General features: G+C 35.0%; 1 protein-coding gene across 2 annotated transcripts in view; it reads right to left on the reverse strand.

Annotated features, from left to right (window-relative positions):
- The window catches only part of LOC114644471 (exportin-1), a 163649-nt gene that overhangs the window by 12782 nt on the left and 134768 nt on the right, over window positions 1–16099 (reverse strand). For both annotated transcript variants that reach the window (XM_051919672.1, XM_051919673.1), the window contains exons 16-19: window positions 13385–13548; window positions 12776–12910; window positions 8875–9058; window positions 4772–4878 (exon numbers count right to left, since the gene is read on the reverse strand). In XM_051919672.1, coding sequence (XP_051775632.1) covers window positions 4772–4878; window positions 8875–9058; window positions 12776–12910; window positions 13385–13548 — 590 coding nt within the window. The remainder of the gene's footprint in view (window positions 1–4771; window positions 4879–8874; window positions 9059–12775; window positions 12911–13384; window positions 13549–16099) is intronic.

The raw sequence follows: 16099 nt of genomic DNA on the forward strand, positions 1-16099 counted from the left end.
TTCACACATTCTACTGGTTGCACGCATACCAGCATGTAAAAGACTTTGCTCTCCTAAAACATTTTGGAAAACATTATCCCAATGCCTGAATGGGGTCATGGGATGAAAAAGGCCTTGAAGAAGCCCTGTATTTCACAGGACACATTCATGCAGAGCAATCAACTTACACAAACTGTTACAAGGCTAAGAATTAAGGCAGAGTCCATGAAGGTCTGAGGTAAGAATATTCTACACAACTAGATTACCTTGTTTCAAAAATAGTACATACAGTAAACAATTGATTAAAACTAAACTGATACTTTATTTATAAATTTCTGATGCTGAATTGATCACAGGACCCTTGCTGAATCTTTTTTCTACCTTGGCATGTATACATGACTCAGCCCTGAGAAAGTCTGACACCCCCATTCACCTGGGTAGCTCCCTATAAGCCACAACATGCAGGACTAAAACAATTTTTGCAAATGAGATTTTTTAATGACGCACTTCCAATAATCTTCTGAAAGTATGCACACTCAGTGCAGGTACACATGGGCAGAACATGCAAGCTCCATAAAAACCCTAATTAGCCTAGCAATCAAACTTGAGTGTATGGCACCAACAGGAAAACTCGCTGTCCACCACCACTTTTGCCAAGCGTAGATCACTAAATAACTAGATACTATTAGTAGATACTAAATAACCCGATTAAAATCAACTGTACGTGTGTAACGTAATCAGTTTACAGCACCGTATAGACTTTATTCTACACACTGACTTAACCTGTCACTATTGTGATTATGGTAGCAAAAAGTCAGAATGTTGGTAAAATAAGGCAATTTATTTTGTCCATGCATTAAGAAATGTGGGTCAATTAGTTAATACTGATTTAATACCTAAACATTACCATGTACTACAATAACAAATTACAATGATAGTAATTACAACAACAAATTTGGGACAAAAATACCAGATTTCAAACTTTTTTTTTTTTAAAATAGCAAAGCTACTGAGCAAATACAGCCACAGGTTTCTAAAAATTGGAGGTAAAGGTCATAGATGCTGGTTGCTGAAATTCCTACCTCCTCTGGCATATAGAGTTATCAGTGCTTTTTTCACCCCAAGTCTAAATAACAAATGAATTTATAGCTAGATAAGTTGGCTAGTCAAGCTTGACAAATCTAATTTTCAAACTACTTAACTGGATCTTCTAAAGGAACAGGTGGCATGTTTTTAATCGCCTTTTCCTGAAGGTTGGAAGAAGCTGCCACTCACTGCAAACTAACTGGACATCAGTGACTGAAGGTTAGGTACAACCAATGAAATCTACAGAACAACTTATTGGAACATGACTAGGGTACTGCATTCATGTTCTACTCTAGACAGGAAAACGGACTAATAAGGATGGGTTGATAATGGATTTTTTAAAAAAATATTCACAATTATAAGAAAATATCTATAATATTGGAAATACCAAACTACAAGGACCTAGCTACTACACTTGATTATGACATTAAAAATACATTTTCTAAGATTTTTCCATATCCACAGATTCAACCAACCACAGACTGAAAATATTTAAGAGAATAATAAAAAAATATCTTCAATTTGCTGCACACCAAGCACTACACTGAATCTATGTGAATGAAGTGACCTGTAGGCATATTCAGCTGTTCTATGAGGTGAAAAAATGTAATCAAAGCAATTCCTTAAAGGATAAGAGGGAGCATACAGTGCCATCTCAGAATGAGGAAATAAATCTTAAGGTTTTGAAAAGTGGCATGTCACTTGCCCAAGTCATTATTCCCTAAACAAAACAGTATAACTACTTTCAAAGCATTTGCATTAAATCATAAGTAATCTACAGAAGATTTAAAGTATATGGTAGAAGGGTGTAGATCATATGCAAATACTAGGCCATTTTATATAAGGAAATTGAGAATCCACAGATTTCGGTATACACAGGGGTTCCTATAACCAATCCACCACAGATATGGATGGCCGACTGTGTGTGGGTACGCTTTCCAAGTGAAGTTTTCACTGAGAAAACTGCATCAGTTTCCTCTTGTGGGAAAGCATTACCACACTGCATAATGAGCACGCAGCATCAAGAAAAAGCCCTTCACATGACTATGGATTTCCAAAATGACTAATAGAAAAAGCCTAAAAACTTGAAAATATGTCAATTTCTAAAGCAGAAAATGGGAGTACTAATATGCATCTTGAGATTACAAACATTGCAAAACAGTGTATCCATGCTATTTTAAGAAGGAAAAAAGCAAACCACCATTTTGAGATTTCAGCCATTCGAAAAGGAGACTGCACTTCACTACCAGTTTTCTCTTAATCCACAGCAGTGCGGCACCCTTCAGGGCCAGTGGAGAATAAATTCAACTTGAAAAGTCATTGCCAATCCTGTTATCCTACATTTACACATACCATTGTAGACACAGAACACACATGAAATGACACCTAATTCCAGACAACTAACTCCCAGATAAAGAGACTTCAGCTATGAGAATTTTGTGTCTGACTTGAGCTGCCTCAGTGGGGGATGGGTGAGCAGGTCGCTTGCTGCTTGTGCTGATCGACACATTTGCAAATCAAAGGCGCTGATGAGGAGGTGCTATGGAATTCAAGGTGGCTCGGCATTACAAATATTTTTGTAGGTTTCAGGGATTCTAGTGTTAAACCTGAGACACAGCATATAATGGACTGGGGTGGGAGGCTCAGTCTTGGAATGTTATAGCTCCACCCATGATGGCCACAGCAAGAAACATTCTTACCTTGATAAATTTTAATCAAGGATCCCTCATAAACATGGTAGTCGTGTTTTTAAATTGAAACCTTTGCCACTTCAAAGTAGATGTATTTGATAGGTCAATAGGTGATTTTATAAAAAGCCTTAAAACTAGAGAAAGTATTTTTTTAATTTATAAAATATACCTCACTTTGGAAAACAATTTCAAGTGACAAATTCATATATACCAAGATTGAGAAGACATTACTTTGACCAGAATTTCTCTTAAGGTGCAAGGTAAAACAAATATGTGCATAAAGTTCCTCAACATGCACAATAATTTAATAAAATGGCTTAATAATATGCAATACTTCAAGAGACACTAATTGGCTCAAATAATTATTTAAACACACAAATTAACTGATGCATCTGAATTAGGTAAACTAACATCCCCATTCAACCAGATTCTTGAAAGAAGCGTTTTTCAAATATGTGAAACAAAAGCATAGCTTGGGTCAAAAATACATCTAACTGCATCAGTGTAAGCCTGCTATCTGACATTAGTTTTCTTTTAGCAAAAAATAAGCAAGGTAAATGTCTGGCAGACCCTGAGAAAAGGAGGAGGAGGAAAAGAAGGTTCTCCTCAACTTGAAGACTTTGTGCGGATGTTCATTTAACTGTACTGCACAGGGTGTACAGCTCTCAGATGCTCTATTAATTTTGATTTATTGCTGTTTATCAATACTCTTTTTCCACAGCTGACAAACAATTACTAGAATCGGCAGCTTCACTGCATTCATTTGGTGTTAAGACTGAAATACCACCAAGCAGGTAATGTGCTTTTTTTTCTTTCCTTAGAGACATCAGATCTTTTGCTTACGCAGATGTTCTGGGATCAAAAAATCTCTTGTGCATGGGTGAGCTAGTTTTTTTTAGTCATCAATTCAGAATCAGGATTGCACCTTTTGTTTCTAATCCTCCTAAAGTCATTTGGAAGGTTGTTCTCCAATTGTTTAATAAAATATAAAGGCACAATTCTGGTTATCTTGATACAGAATAATACTATCAATATGAAAACAAAATATCTCATTAAATAACTATTGGCCCAACAGTTCTGAACGATAGATGAAAATGTCCAACAAAATCCATAGAGTATGAAAGTTAAGGGCATAATTCAGTGGCTGCAGAGAGAAGTACTTGCACATGTGAAAATTGGTTCTCGTCTATACTATCAGGAGGTTTTAATGAATACACCAACAACTATACACACTCATCTTTGTGCATAATGTGAATGCAACTGTGGTGAAAATTAAAAATAAAAACTAATTCTGCTTTTTGTTTTCGTTTTCATTTATTAACAGATTTTAGACATTTGTTTTTATTTTTAGTAAATGATACTTTTTCCACTTATGAGAAAAACTGCTGAAAACTTCAGTTCCACAGAGCACAGTGCTTGATATGTATACAGATGAGTCAAAGACATTTCTTACTGAACTAATAACATTAAGAAATGTAACTAAAGAACATATCAGCCGAGTATCACTGTATGCTAAATTAAAGATTAAATATTTAAAAGAGTGACACTTTTTATGTTCCAAGAGTCCAAACCGAATCCATTCAAGCTTAACATGTTTTGTCCCCGTTAGTTTGGTAACTATTGACCATGTACTGAATAAAGTGGGATTGGAAAATGGCCAACTAAAATAGTGCAGACATCTCTATATTAATTAAGAAAGAAGGTTTCATAATACATTGAATATCAGAGTGGCAGAAGAGTGATAACTTGAAGTTTAATTGCTTTATGTTAAAGGTAGCACCATGTAAATAAGCACATTACTAAAATTTCAGATAAAATATCTTACTGTGTGTTGACCACATTGTTGAACATGTGTAAAGCAAAAGGAAGATATGAATTAAATGTAATCTGTATTTGAAATTTTCCTCAAAATGTGTATGTAAAGGTGAAATAGTTATTTGGCAGCTGCAATACAATTAGAAAGAAGACAGGTGATAGACAATATCTACAATACATTGTAGCAGATATGGACTTACCATTTGAGGATCATTAGACCTGCTCACCCATCCAGATATCAGTTTCAGAGTTTCTCTTTTTACTGTTCGCATACTTCTTATTAATGGTTGCTTGGTAACCATTTCACCTGTTCACGTAATAATAAAAAAAAAACAAAAAAAAAAAAACTAAATTAATTTGTAGATAACTAATTGTTGTATCAACCACTCTGTATAGAAAATGTAAATTTGCTTGATTTGTGCTAAAGTTAGCATTTACCTTTTTTAAATGATGAACAATGACAACTCATGAAAAGATCCCAAAGGATCTGTATATGATGTTAGTTAATCAAGACTAGATTTTTCAGAAGGGGCCCTTGTTTTAGGACACTGAATTAGGGGACTAAGCATTAGCTTCCACGTAATTAATCTAGGTTCCTTCGATAAGCAGTCATATGCAATTACGTATTTGAATGAGTTGCAGGTTTTTAAGGCTATACTGGCATGCATTATAAATTAGGATTAATGACAGAATGAAATTACAGGTGAGGTTAACAACAAACCCTATGCAAGAATAAATATTGATGCAACGGTACAACAATATTAAGATACAGGGTCCTCAAACTCGAATAGCCCATGAAGTCAAAATAACAGAAGCCCTGAGAGACAACAAACCTAAAAACATTAATTCAGCACATCATACTTCTGTGAGGTTTGCAGTGATTGTTCATGATGCACTGATGTCTTTAATATCATATCTGGTTAATACTGGCAGCAAACATTGTGTCTCACTTCTACTTTTTCATTCCTTTACTTATAGGTGCCCTACCTTTGCATTTAGTGTGACTGCAAAATTTGAACTGTCATGTATTTTCAAGCCTTGGAACCAGACATCCACATAGATGGGGGTAGTGTTTGAATCAACAGTAGTAAGTGTCAAAAACACAGAAATCTGATACTGTTGCCTATAATATAATATTCCATAAAGTTACAGTTTGCCTTGGAAGAATAATTAGGCAACGTGTAAAAAAACAAACCAACCAACCAACCAAACAGTTGTTAAATACTGAGCGACAACTGGAAATTAACACTGATTTACTAGAGGCTTAAATCTGTTTTATTAGAAATGGTTAAAAGCGTCTCCAAGGATGTTAATTATCACTACACGACTCCAGTAAAATCATAAATGCTACTGAAATACAGAGTGAGAAATATTTCAAAACTGGAAAACAAGGTAAACGAGGTTCACTGTTTTAGGTTTGGTATGCTGATTGATTGATGTTACATTATAAAACACATTCTCTTCACTAAGTTGTTTCAGACACAAAATACTGCACAAAACAAATTAGTACAGATGATAGTGAATTAATTAGACGTTTTATTTCACTAAGAGATGCAAAGTTAATTGTCAACCTTCCCATTTATATACAAACAAACAAAAACACACATTACGGAACAAATATTGTGTATCTAAAATGTTAGATTTTCCAGTATGAAAATAACCTTTCAATCCAAGATTATGGGGTTTACATCTATTTTAAAAGTCAAATGGAGTTTATCTTATTAAAGAGAGATAATTTCACTGCTTCTTCCAAGTGAAATAATTAAAATGAATTGGCACAGTTATTTTAGATGAAAGCAATTTATAGAATTGCATTGCAACTTGTGAAAATTAGGGATAAGCATTTAAATTATCTTTGTACTCTAATATCCAAACACTTCAAGTGAGGGGGAAAAAAAAGCCCTTTTCTGTAGCATTTCAACTATGAAAGAGGTACAAGACCATTGCTTCTGGAATACGAGAGAGAGAGAGAGAGAGAGAGAGAGAGAGAGAGAGAGAGAGAGAGAGAGAGAGAGAGAGAGAGAGAGAGAGAGAGAGAGAGAGAGAGAGACTTTATTAATCCCAAGGGGAAATTCACAATTAGGTAGTTGAAGTTATGATGTTGTGTTATCTGAAAAGAAAATGTTAAAGTTGCACTTGTGTGATTGTGTGCAAGGATGCTCCTGGACAGTCTGAAGTAGTCTAGAGATGCTATGCAGTCCAACAACAGAGGATGAACATACAAATGAACATTTAAAAGGTTAAAAAATAAAGTGGAAACATGGATCAATTATTTTGATTTAAATAGAACTGTGAGATAAGAATTTGTGTTTTACCTACTAGAAACAATACATTTTATGTCAAAATAAATCTACAAATTTCACTTTAAAACTTCTGCAAATCCCCCCACATGAAACATTTAAACTTCAATGACAGCCTTTATACTGTTAATTATATATACACACACACAAAATAGTGACTGTATACTCAAGTACAAGTCTGACAGAATGTCGCTATTTGAATATTTAATTGAAAAAGGTTTTATTTAAAGGCAAAAGCTGATATTTGAATGAAACTGTCATTTTATTGCATCTTGCACTAATTTTGGCATTGTGTTAGTCCAGACAAATTATGCAATGCTGCAGTACAGTGTATTTTGCGCATCTGATTGCACATCACTTCTGCGATCAACCTTTCGAAATTCTGGTTAGCTTGTGATCCTTCAACAATAAAATTTATTGCCATACCCCTTCATAATACATGACAGCTTTTTCTACCCCAGTGCTGTTTTTTGACCTATAAGTGGTGGAGCAGATTTAAAAAAACTACATTCCATACCTGATTATTTTCTTTTACACTATTAAACCTTAAATGCCCAGTCACTGGATTATGCCAAAATGCTCTCACTAATGAAAATGGAAAAATATCTGTCATAATGATTTGACATTACAACAATTTAAACCCCCACGTTAAAAGAGTTTTCAGTGTCAGCAATTTACATTTAGCTACCTCAGCCAACACTTGGTGTCTCCATACAAGAGTGCTGGCTTCATTCATAATGCCTATAACAATGAGGTGTAATTAAAATATTCAGGTCACTTTTATTACATTTTTTGCTGCATCTGTAGGAGAAAAAAAGACCCCATTTAGTTTAATCTTTATTATTCCTTGACGACTGGCTCCCGTCTGCAGCACTCAATGGGCATCCTGCACCACCTACCTACCCTTCCACTGGTTGCATTTTTAACAAATAGATCAGCCTATGGTATGCATATGATTTGAATTTGTAATATTTTGATTGTATATTATTTGTTAATTGCCTGAAAATACTATATTACTGATATCAAAATGTATACTATATTAAATTATGAGGAGAAAATAATTAAATGATAATTACAATGCAACATTTAGTACATTCAGTTACGTCATTTGTGAGAACATGAACAGACTCATAGTGTCTCGACTTTCATAAAAGAGAGAGATGGAATTTGTGTTTTCTGGTCTCAAGGATCAAAAATCTGCATAGCTATGAAAAAACAATGCCTGTATGTTGTGTATTTTGGCAAATCACTGTCAATCTTGCCTTTGCTTTATATATACATTACAGTCAATGCCAAGTTGTGTCTAGTTCTACTTTCTTTATGATCAAATCACTTCATATGCACAGAGAATCCTTTTTTGTGTGAAGGGCTCAGTTTTCAAGCTTTACTTTGGTTGAAGGCTGCTGTATTCACTTACAAGGATTTGTTCACTCAGCCATCAGTCCTAGACTGAAGACAAGGTGGCCTTTTTTTTTATAGGGTGCACATATGTAAATATAAGAACCATCAAAATTCCACAGAACGGTTTCCCAGGTGGTAATATGATTGGTTTCCTGCTTAGATGGAGTGGTTTTTGTATTTCTGCCACCAACCCTACCTTCACCATAATAATAAAGTATAAAATTACATGTACAATGTATATGCACCACCAAGAACTGTGAACCCAAGTTTGAATATTTACTTATTTTTAATATTCAAGCCTCATTTTTTGGCTAACTTGACAGTTCTACGCAAGTATCCATTTTTGAGTTTGCTTCATGAAAAAGTATGCAACAGTTTTTAGGAGCTTTATTAGTTTACATTAAATGGCCCATCACAAATTGAAAAAGTATCTGTTCACAAAGCAGTGGAGTGGATTGATTTGCAATATGAAAATACACAAGATTTGAGTTTCCTTTCTAGTTTCCTTTCAGTAGATCTCTTGCTTAAAAAAAAAGCATTAAAACAGATAAGTAAAACTTTAAGACAAATAGTGTTTCATTCAGCAAAAGCAAATATATTACCATTTGTCTGAATAGCTGCTGAAATATTTTCACTGAGGCACTTATATACATTAAGCATATCCAAGTAGATCCGGCCAAGCTGAATTACAAAAGGATGACCAACAGCTTTACATGCCCGGACATTTGTTTTGAGGATACTTCCAAGCTGCTTCACTGTTTCCGGGTCTTTCAGAATATCCACATTCTGTTTAAACAAAAAAACACATGATTTACAGATTTAAAAAAAAAAAAAAAAAAAAAAGCAAAGTACTCCGCTACCTTTTCTTATTCCAATCAAATAGAAGACATTTCAACTGTTCTACACTGGGTTTAAAATAGGCAGCTAGAGATTGCATCCATAAAACACATTTAATCAGCTTAAATGTCCCACAATTAATAGCAAAGCAAAACTAACATTTTATCCAGCAAATAAAATAATTCTACTATACTGTATATCCGCAGAAAGAACAGAGATGGACTGATATATATATATATATATATATATATATATATATATATATATATATATATATATATAAATAAACAGCAAAAACATACATAATTGGACCATTACCTGAAAAGTAGTAATTGTGGGGGTTGGGGGGGTGGGAGTGTGGGTTAGGGCGAGTCTTGTACTGCGCCATTGGTACGTGCTTTATTTTGTTAACATGCATACATACATATGCACATATTAATAGAAAGAATACCTCCTCACAAGTATTAAGAAAATGAAAATATCCAGAATTAATAATCCTATAATGCTGGGTTACATACAAGAAACTGTAGACAAAGTTAACTAGGTGTATTCAAGCAATTTAGATTTAAGATAAAATCTTAAACTTTTTATTTTACGGCATTTTTGCCTTTATAGACTTTAAAGTTTGAAACTATAGTGATTATTTACATTAATAGAGATGCATGAACTTAATTCAATTGCCAAAGGCTAAGAAACTGGTTGCAAAGTAAGCTTCAGTAGCAGTCCACTAGCTATTTTTCTTTGTTAGTACCTGATAATATGCAACTTAATGTGTATAAAAGTAAAAAAAGACTGAAGGCCTTTGCAGAATTATCTGCTGCAGATATAAAACATAACGGAAACATGAATGCTGTAACACACCCAAACTGCCCTACAGTGAAGATCATACCTCAGAAGAAATTTACAGTACTGTGAAAAAGTATTCTCCCACTTCTCAATTCCTCTATTTTTGTTTATTTGTCACAAAATTACAAAAATCTAATTACATTTTACTTAAAATGTAACCAGAGGAAACATAAGTAGCACTTTCGAAAATGTTTAAAGTTCCTTGGTGTTAACCCCCAAGTGCGACTTGAATTCAGAACTCTTATTACGGTTAAGCTAGAGTCGGAATCTAGACGAGTTAAATGATCAGTGTTAAGCCAAATGAACTCTCTGGACAGTATTTCACTGCCTTCTAATGGCAAAAATAATTTTATGCTGCCAAAAAAATTCTGAATGTATGAGGCGTGCCCCTTCATGATAATGTTATAACTTATCAATATTCATAATTGAGGCTTTGTCTTCAAACAAAAACACAAATGGCAAAGGAAAAACCGTAAAGCCAGTTTTAGAAAAACTAAAGCTGAACCATTATTCAAACGGAGCGATAATGAGAATGATGTGAACTGGGCTGCATCATTACAACACAGAACACTACACATACCTTTCATACTTTATTTATGATGACATTTTGGTATATACATGTTTCTGTTACACACCATTTCTTCATGTTAAAAAATCCAAACTTTTTGGCTCATATTTCCAGGGATAATGCTAAGGAAGTTAAAGAAGCCTGTACTTAGACATAATTAACACTAGAATTACCAGAGCCTACGAAAAATCTTTTTTTCTTTCAGTACATGTGGCTTCCCTGTTTATTTATATATTTCTGCCTGTCTGTCTCTCTATTACGCAGTGCTCTGTTAAGTTATAAGGACAGTTGTTCCTGTTAATTGCAGTCTCAATTGTTAAAAAAAATATTTTAAAAGGAGCATCCCACATGAAAATATAACGATCTCAGTAACTGACAGTGCATACCAATTTATAAATTTTATGTCCATTTGAGGTTTAAAAGAAAAGAAAAAAAAGCAACGCTTCATCCCCAGCGGGGAATCGAACTCAGGTCTGTGAGGCAAGGAAAAGCTGCTCTGCGCTAAGAGGCAAATCTTAGCGCGCTACGCCACGGAAGCTGTTGTGTCATCCTTGAAGCTTTTGTGAAAGTGTTTATTTGATCTTTGGAACTCGGGCTTTGCACATTCTATAGTTGATGCCTACTACATTTTGTAACATTTATTACTAAAATATGAAAAAGTTTCTGTTTTAACAATGTGTTTACACAGATTACTTTAGAAACTGAACACGCATTTCATGCGTGTCTTCCAAATAACGATCTATTATTTCCACTGTAAAACTCCACTTCACTCCCAGATAAACAATCAAGGCATGAGCTGGCAAAAGTTTGCTTACGTTCTAAGTCGGTGGGGGGATGGAATAGCCGGCTGCTGGCAGCTTGTCTTTTATCAGCACATTTAGAGGACAAAGGATGCTGGCGGAGAGGTGTGAACGGATTTAAGAAGCGATTTAAGGTGGGCCGGATCTACGAGTTTTTTCGTAGGCTCTGGTAATTCTAGTGTTAAGCAGTGACTGCTATTAGCCAGGCCAGCTCACATACCTTGTAGCGGTTTGCCTTTCTACCTTTATTACAAGACCTGAATACTCAGGCCATAGCCTTTACCACCTAAAGATTCTCCAGCAACTTAACATCAAAAAGCAAGTGTAAACTGTAACATCACAATGTATCTGAAAAGAGAACTAAAATAAGACACTCAAGGGGTCCCCCTAATGCCAAAGGTACAAAGTGGTCTCAGGTCACTTTATACACCAAGGTGATAATGGAGAACCTAAGTTCTGGCAACCATTGGTTGCTCAAGTAAGGGAGTGCAATGTGACAAGCACCGACAAATTGCATCAGTTAGGAATAGAAAGTATTAGCAGGCATTCCATCATGAAAATAGATGCTTAAAAACCAGTAGCAAGGAAGCTTAAAATGACAAGGCTACCTAAGTTGAAAAAGCATTCCAACTTGGTGACAGCGAGCAGTCCAAGGTGCTATACTATTAGTTTTATTCACAGAAAAAATGTAGCGCAGTGTTTAGTCCTGCTGTCACAAGAGGACATTAACAAGAGAACCACTGTACTTTGCTGTTTAAATCTCAGAACCTACTTTGAGCACTGCCTTCATAAGAAGATAGATTGATTTAGAAATGTGACAACTCTGTGAACCATCAAATAGTTCCCAATCACATTTAAGCCAAATTCAGTCATGGTTGTCTCCAGATGTATGTTACATACTGCAAGACTAGCTGTCAGTCCCAGTTTTACACCACATTTTATACCCCCAAACCCTGCCAGAATCAACTGACTCATAACTTGCAGACCTCGATCTGAATCAATGCATTCTGATATCGTCCAGTGGGCAAAGAGACTTTACATAATGTGGGGGTGGGGGGAGAATGGGGGTTAGAGATAAGCACACAATACTTGGCAAAGAGCTCCACCAATGAAGTCCTAGGCACTTCCCCCCAGTTGAATAACTGTAGTGGTTAACAGACAGGACATCTGACAGCACATCATCTGATGATGTGACTCACTGCCACACACTATAACATATGAATGTAAAGAAACTCCCTGTACAAACCCCAGCTTCTTATGTTATACCTTGCATCCTGACAGGAACTATCAAGAGGGTAGATTTTAAACACACATTTTACAACCAGCACCAGACTGGTGCGTAGTTTTTTCCCATTTGGGTTGGCTGAATGAAAGGGCCAACATTGCACTTCACCTATTTGAACAGATATCAGTATAGTATTTTCATTCAATGTATAATGTAGTTTTACTTACTTTTGTTGCTTGCTGTATAATGCTGTCCCATACTTGATTAGGTAGAAGCATGTATTTTTCTATCAAGTGTTCCTGTACAGCTTGGTCAGTCTGTGCACCAATCATATAACCAACAGCTTCATAGAATGTATGAACCTAGAATTAAATATTCAATTAGTTTTAAAATGTACCATGATATAGCTGAAAAACAAATGAAAAGCACTCTACCCACTCGAATAAAATAAAGAATTACACTGATACACTGATGCAGCAGTCCCGACCCTTTAATATTTTTAAAATAATATCCAAAAAGCCAAATCCTAGCTACATTACATGGCCAAAAGTATTTGAACACAATTGGTGCATAAAATCAAGTACACAGCCATGCAATCTCCATTGATAAACATTAACTAAAGAATGGGACATACAAAAGAGCATGCCACACAAAAACAAATATAAAAATTCTGTCGTACATGATCTGCTCCCAATCACATACAGGAAGGTAATTGCAGTGCGACTCATGCAGATTTCCCCTTCATTAGGGCACTGTGTTTCTATAATGGTAACGAATGCAACTGTCATATGGATACGGTCATTTTAATAAAAAGATGGAAAGTCAGTATATCGTACTTGCTGTGGCTGAAGATCACATATGATTGTGTTGATGTTATTCAAAATTTCATCAATGAAAGGCATCACTTCTCCAACTTGTACCTGCACAAAGTGTCTACGACATTTCTGGGCAATTTTAATAAATGTATCACAAGCCATATCCTGAACACCATCATGGGTCTCTGAAAGTAAAACATTTTGAAAAATGATTAAAGATCAAACCACATAAAGAAAAAAAAAGTCTTCATTAATAATGTGGACATTTAAGCATACCGCTATTATGAGCATTTAAACAGCCACTCACTAACCTTCTTACAGTTACACGTATTTTCAATATAGGACTTAACATTTATCAATAATCTTAAATATGTGTCGAAATTATCCGTAAAATCACGTCAAACATCCTTTTAACATTTACTTAAAAGCTTCAGCTTTCTACATACTGGTCATAGGCAGAGAACTGGAGTATTTCAGCAGAGGTCTGTGTGGGAATAATGAATTGAAATTGCCCTCTACATTAAAAGGTTGTTCATGACCCCATCCAACACCCAATGCTGCTTCCATGGTACTAAAAGAAAGGTTCCCAACACCCCCATTACTACTGAAAGCAGATTACTGTATCAAGTTACTGATGCAAGACAACAATGTGTGAAAGTGCAGACAAAAAAGTTTTGCTTACATATACTCCACCACTGTAATATACACTACCTATGAGAAAAGGGTCATAATTAAAATCTCCCTGATGCATTTGGTCTCCTTTGACATTTTAAGTATATTCACCCAATGGGTGTGGTGGCAGCAAAAACTTAACCTTCTCTTTAGTTTCAGCATTTTTGACACTGTATGTATACATTTTTTTTTTTTTTAGCAAACAAGAAAAAATTATAACTTTGTCCATTATTGGAGCACCATCTATTATCCCAAACAGCTAGATTTTCAATCGTTCATAATTTCCAGATGAACCCAATAACTCAATACAGGAGTAAACAGTATGACTAAAACCCCATTTCAGGGTATTAATAAAAATAGTTCAAAAATATTCAATAGACACTGGTAAACTATATTTGCATATGTTTTAAACTGAAAATATTTTAATAAACAAATGTATTAATGATTAGGCTTATGAGATGTGCCCTTTACCCATCAAAATGCTTGTTAACATTCTGCTAATCAAAATGATACAATGGCAGACATTCACCAGTCTTGTGCCGATAAAATTTCTTGCTTCCTCATGCTGCCACTAAGAAAACACAGTACAAGACATGGCTATCTCCTGTCCTCTGCTTGTTTGTATCGACTCACCAACAGTCAATAACTTTGTAAAATTCTTGTAAGTGGTAGACTCACTTGTTACACACAAGTCATATACAACTCCATTCACAAAAACATTACTTTTAAGACACTAATACGCCAACATAAAATCACATTTCCTATTTTCTCTTGCATGCACATATTTGTACATTGTGATTAAACGTAAATGAATAAAGGTTTCTACAAGTTGATAGCATACAGATAAAACTTCACTCCAAAATCCATAGTGTAATACTGAGTTAGTTGTGGGCAATAAACTAGTAGAGCCAGTATACAGATTACATCTTTAAATTTTAGGTAGCACCTTTTACAGAATACCTAATCGTAAGGTACATTTTAACATGTATGTTCACAAAGGTTTCAAAGAAAAGGTAAATGTGTTTAAAATATTGTAATTGCTATCCCAAAAAAAAAAAAAAAAGAAGATATGGCTTTATTGTTGCCTAAGTTCCTAAATACACATGCAGGCTAGCTACCAATTCAGCTTGATAGAGTGAAGAAATGCCTTCTGGGTTTTTGGATCTAAACTGGAAAAAACGATTTTATGTTGTCTTTAAAAATCTCAGGCACTTTCACAAAATTCAACTTTGAATTAATTTCTATACCAATGCCTTGAAATTGCAAAGAGGCAAAGTCAGTATACTTTAAACAAAACAAAAAACATTCAGTTTAACTCTATTACAGAAAACACAAGATAACTAGGCATACCCCACATTCAGCTTTGCATGTTACAGTCCTGACTCCTCTTCACTCTGTACACCTCAGACTATAAAAATAACACCAGGTTAGTGCTGTGCGGTATATTGCCTATACTGGTATTGGTTTCACACATACACACAATAAGGATTTTTAGTTTTAAAGGTATTTAATGATAGTTTACAACCTTTATGCACTTTGAGCTGCATCATTTGTATGAAAATGTGCTATATAAATAAATGTTGTTGTTGTTGTTGTTGGATGCAATGATTCCGATACCGATATCGGATTTTGGTCTGATACAGTGCATATTCTTTTGCACAGATACCTATAACTGATACTATTAACATACATGCACCCAAAAGAAACACACCATTTTTGTGATATGGAAATTTTCTTATAATTGATGATGAAAACCAAAGCCCAGCGGACTGCAAACTGAAAGAAAACATAGCAATGAGCACAGCAAAAATGCCTCTGGCGGTGCACAGCATCAACCAAGGTTGTAGCAGTCTCTATCAAGGAGAGAAAAAATGTCAAACAATAACCGCAACACAGGGAAAACAACAAGTGCTTGCTCAGTAAATTGTTCTTGACAGTCAAATGAGGATGCTGGAGTCTCAAGCTTTTTCTGTTTTGCTCATACACTCCGTTTGGTAGTAGCAGAGGTTGTTTTCGCCAAGGGAAGTGATGCAGATGCTGTGATAGATGGGTGTAAAATGGTTG

This window comes from Erpetoichthys calabaricus, chromosome 15 (assembly GCF_900747795.2).
Source record: "Erpetoichthys calabaricus chromosome 15, fErpCal1.3, whole genome shotgun sequence".
Classification (NCBI taxonomy): domain Eukaryota; kingdom Metazoa; phylum Chordata; class Cladistia; order Polypteriformes; family Polypteridae; genus Erpetoichthys; species Erpetoichthys calabaricus.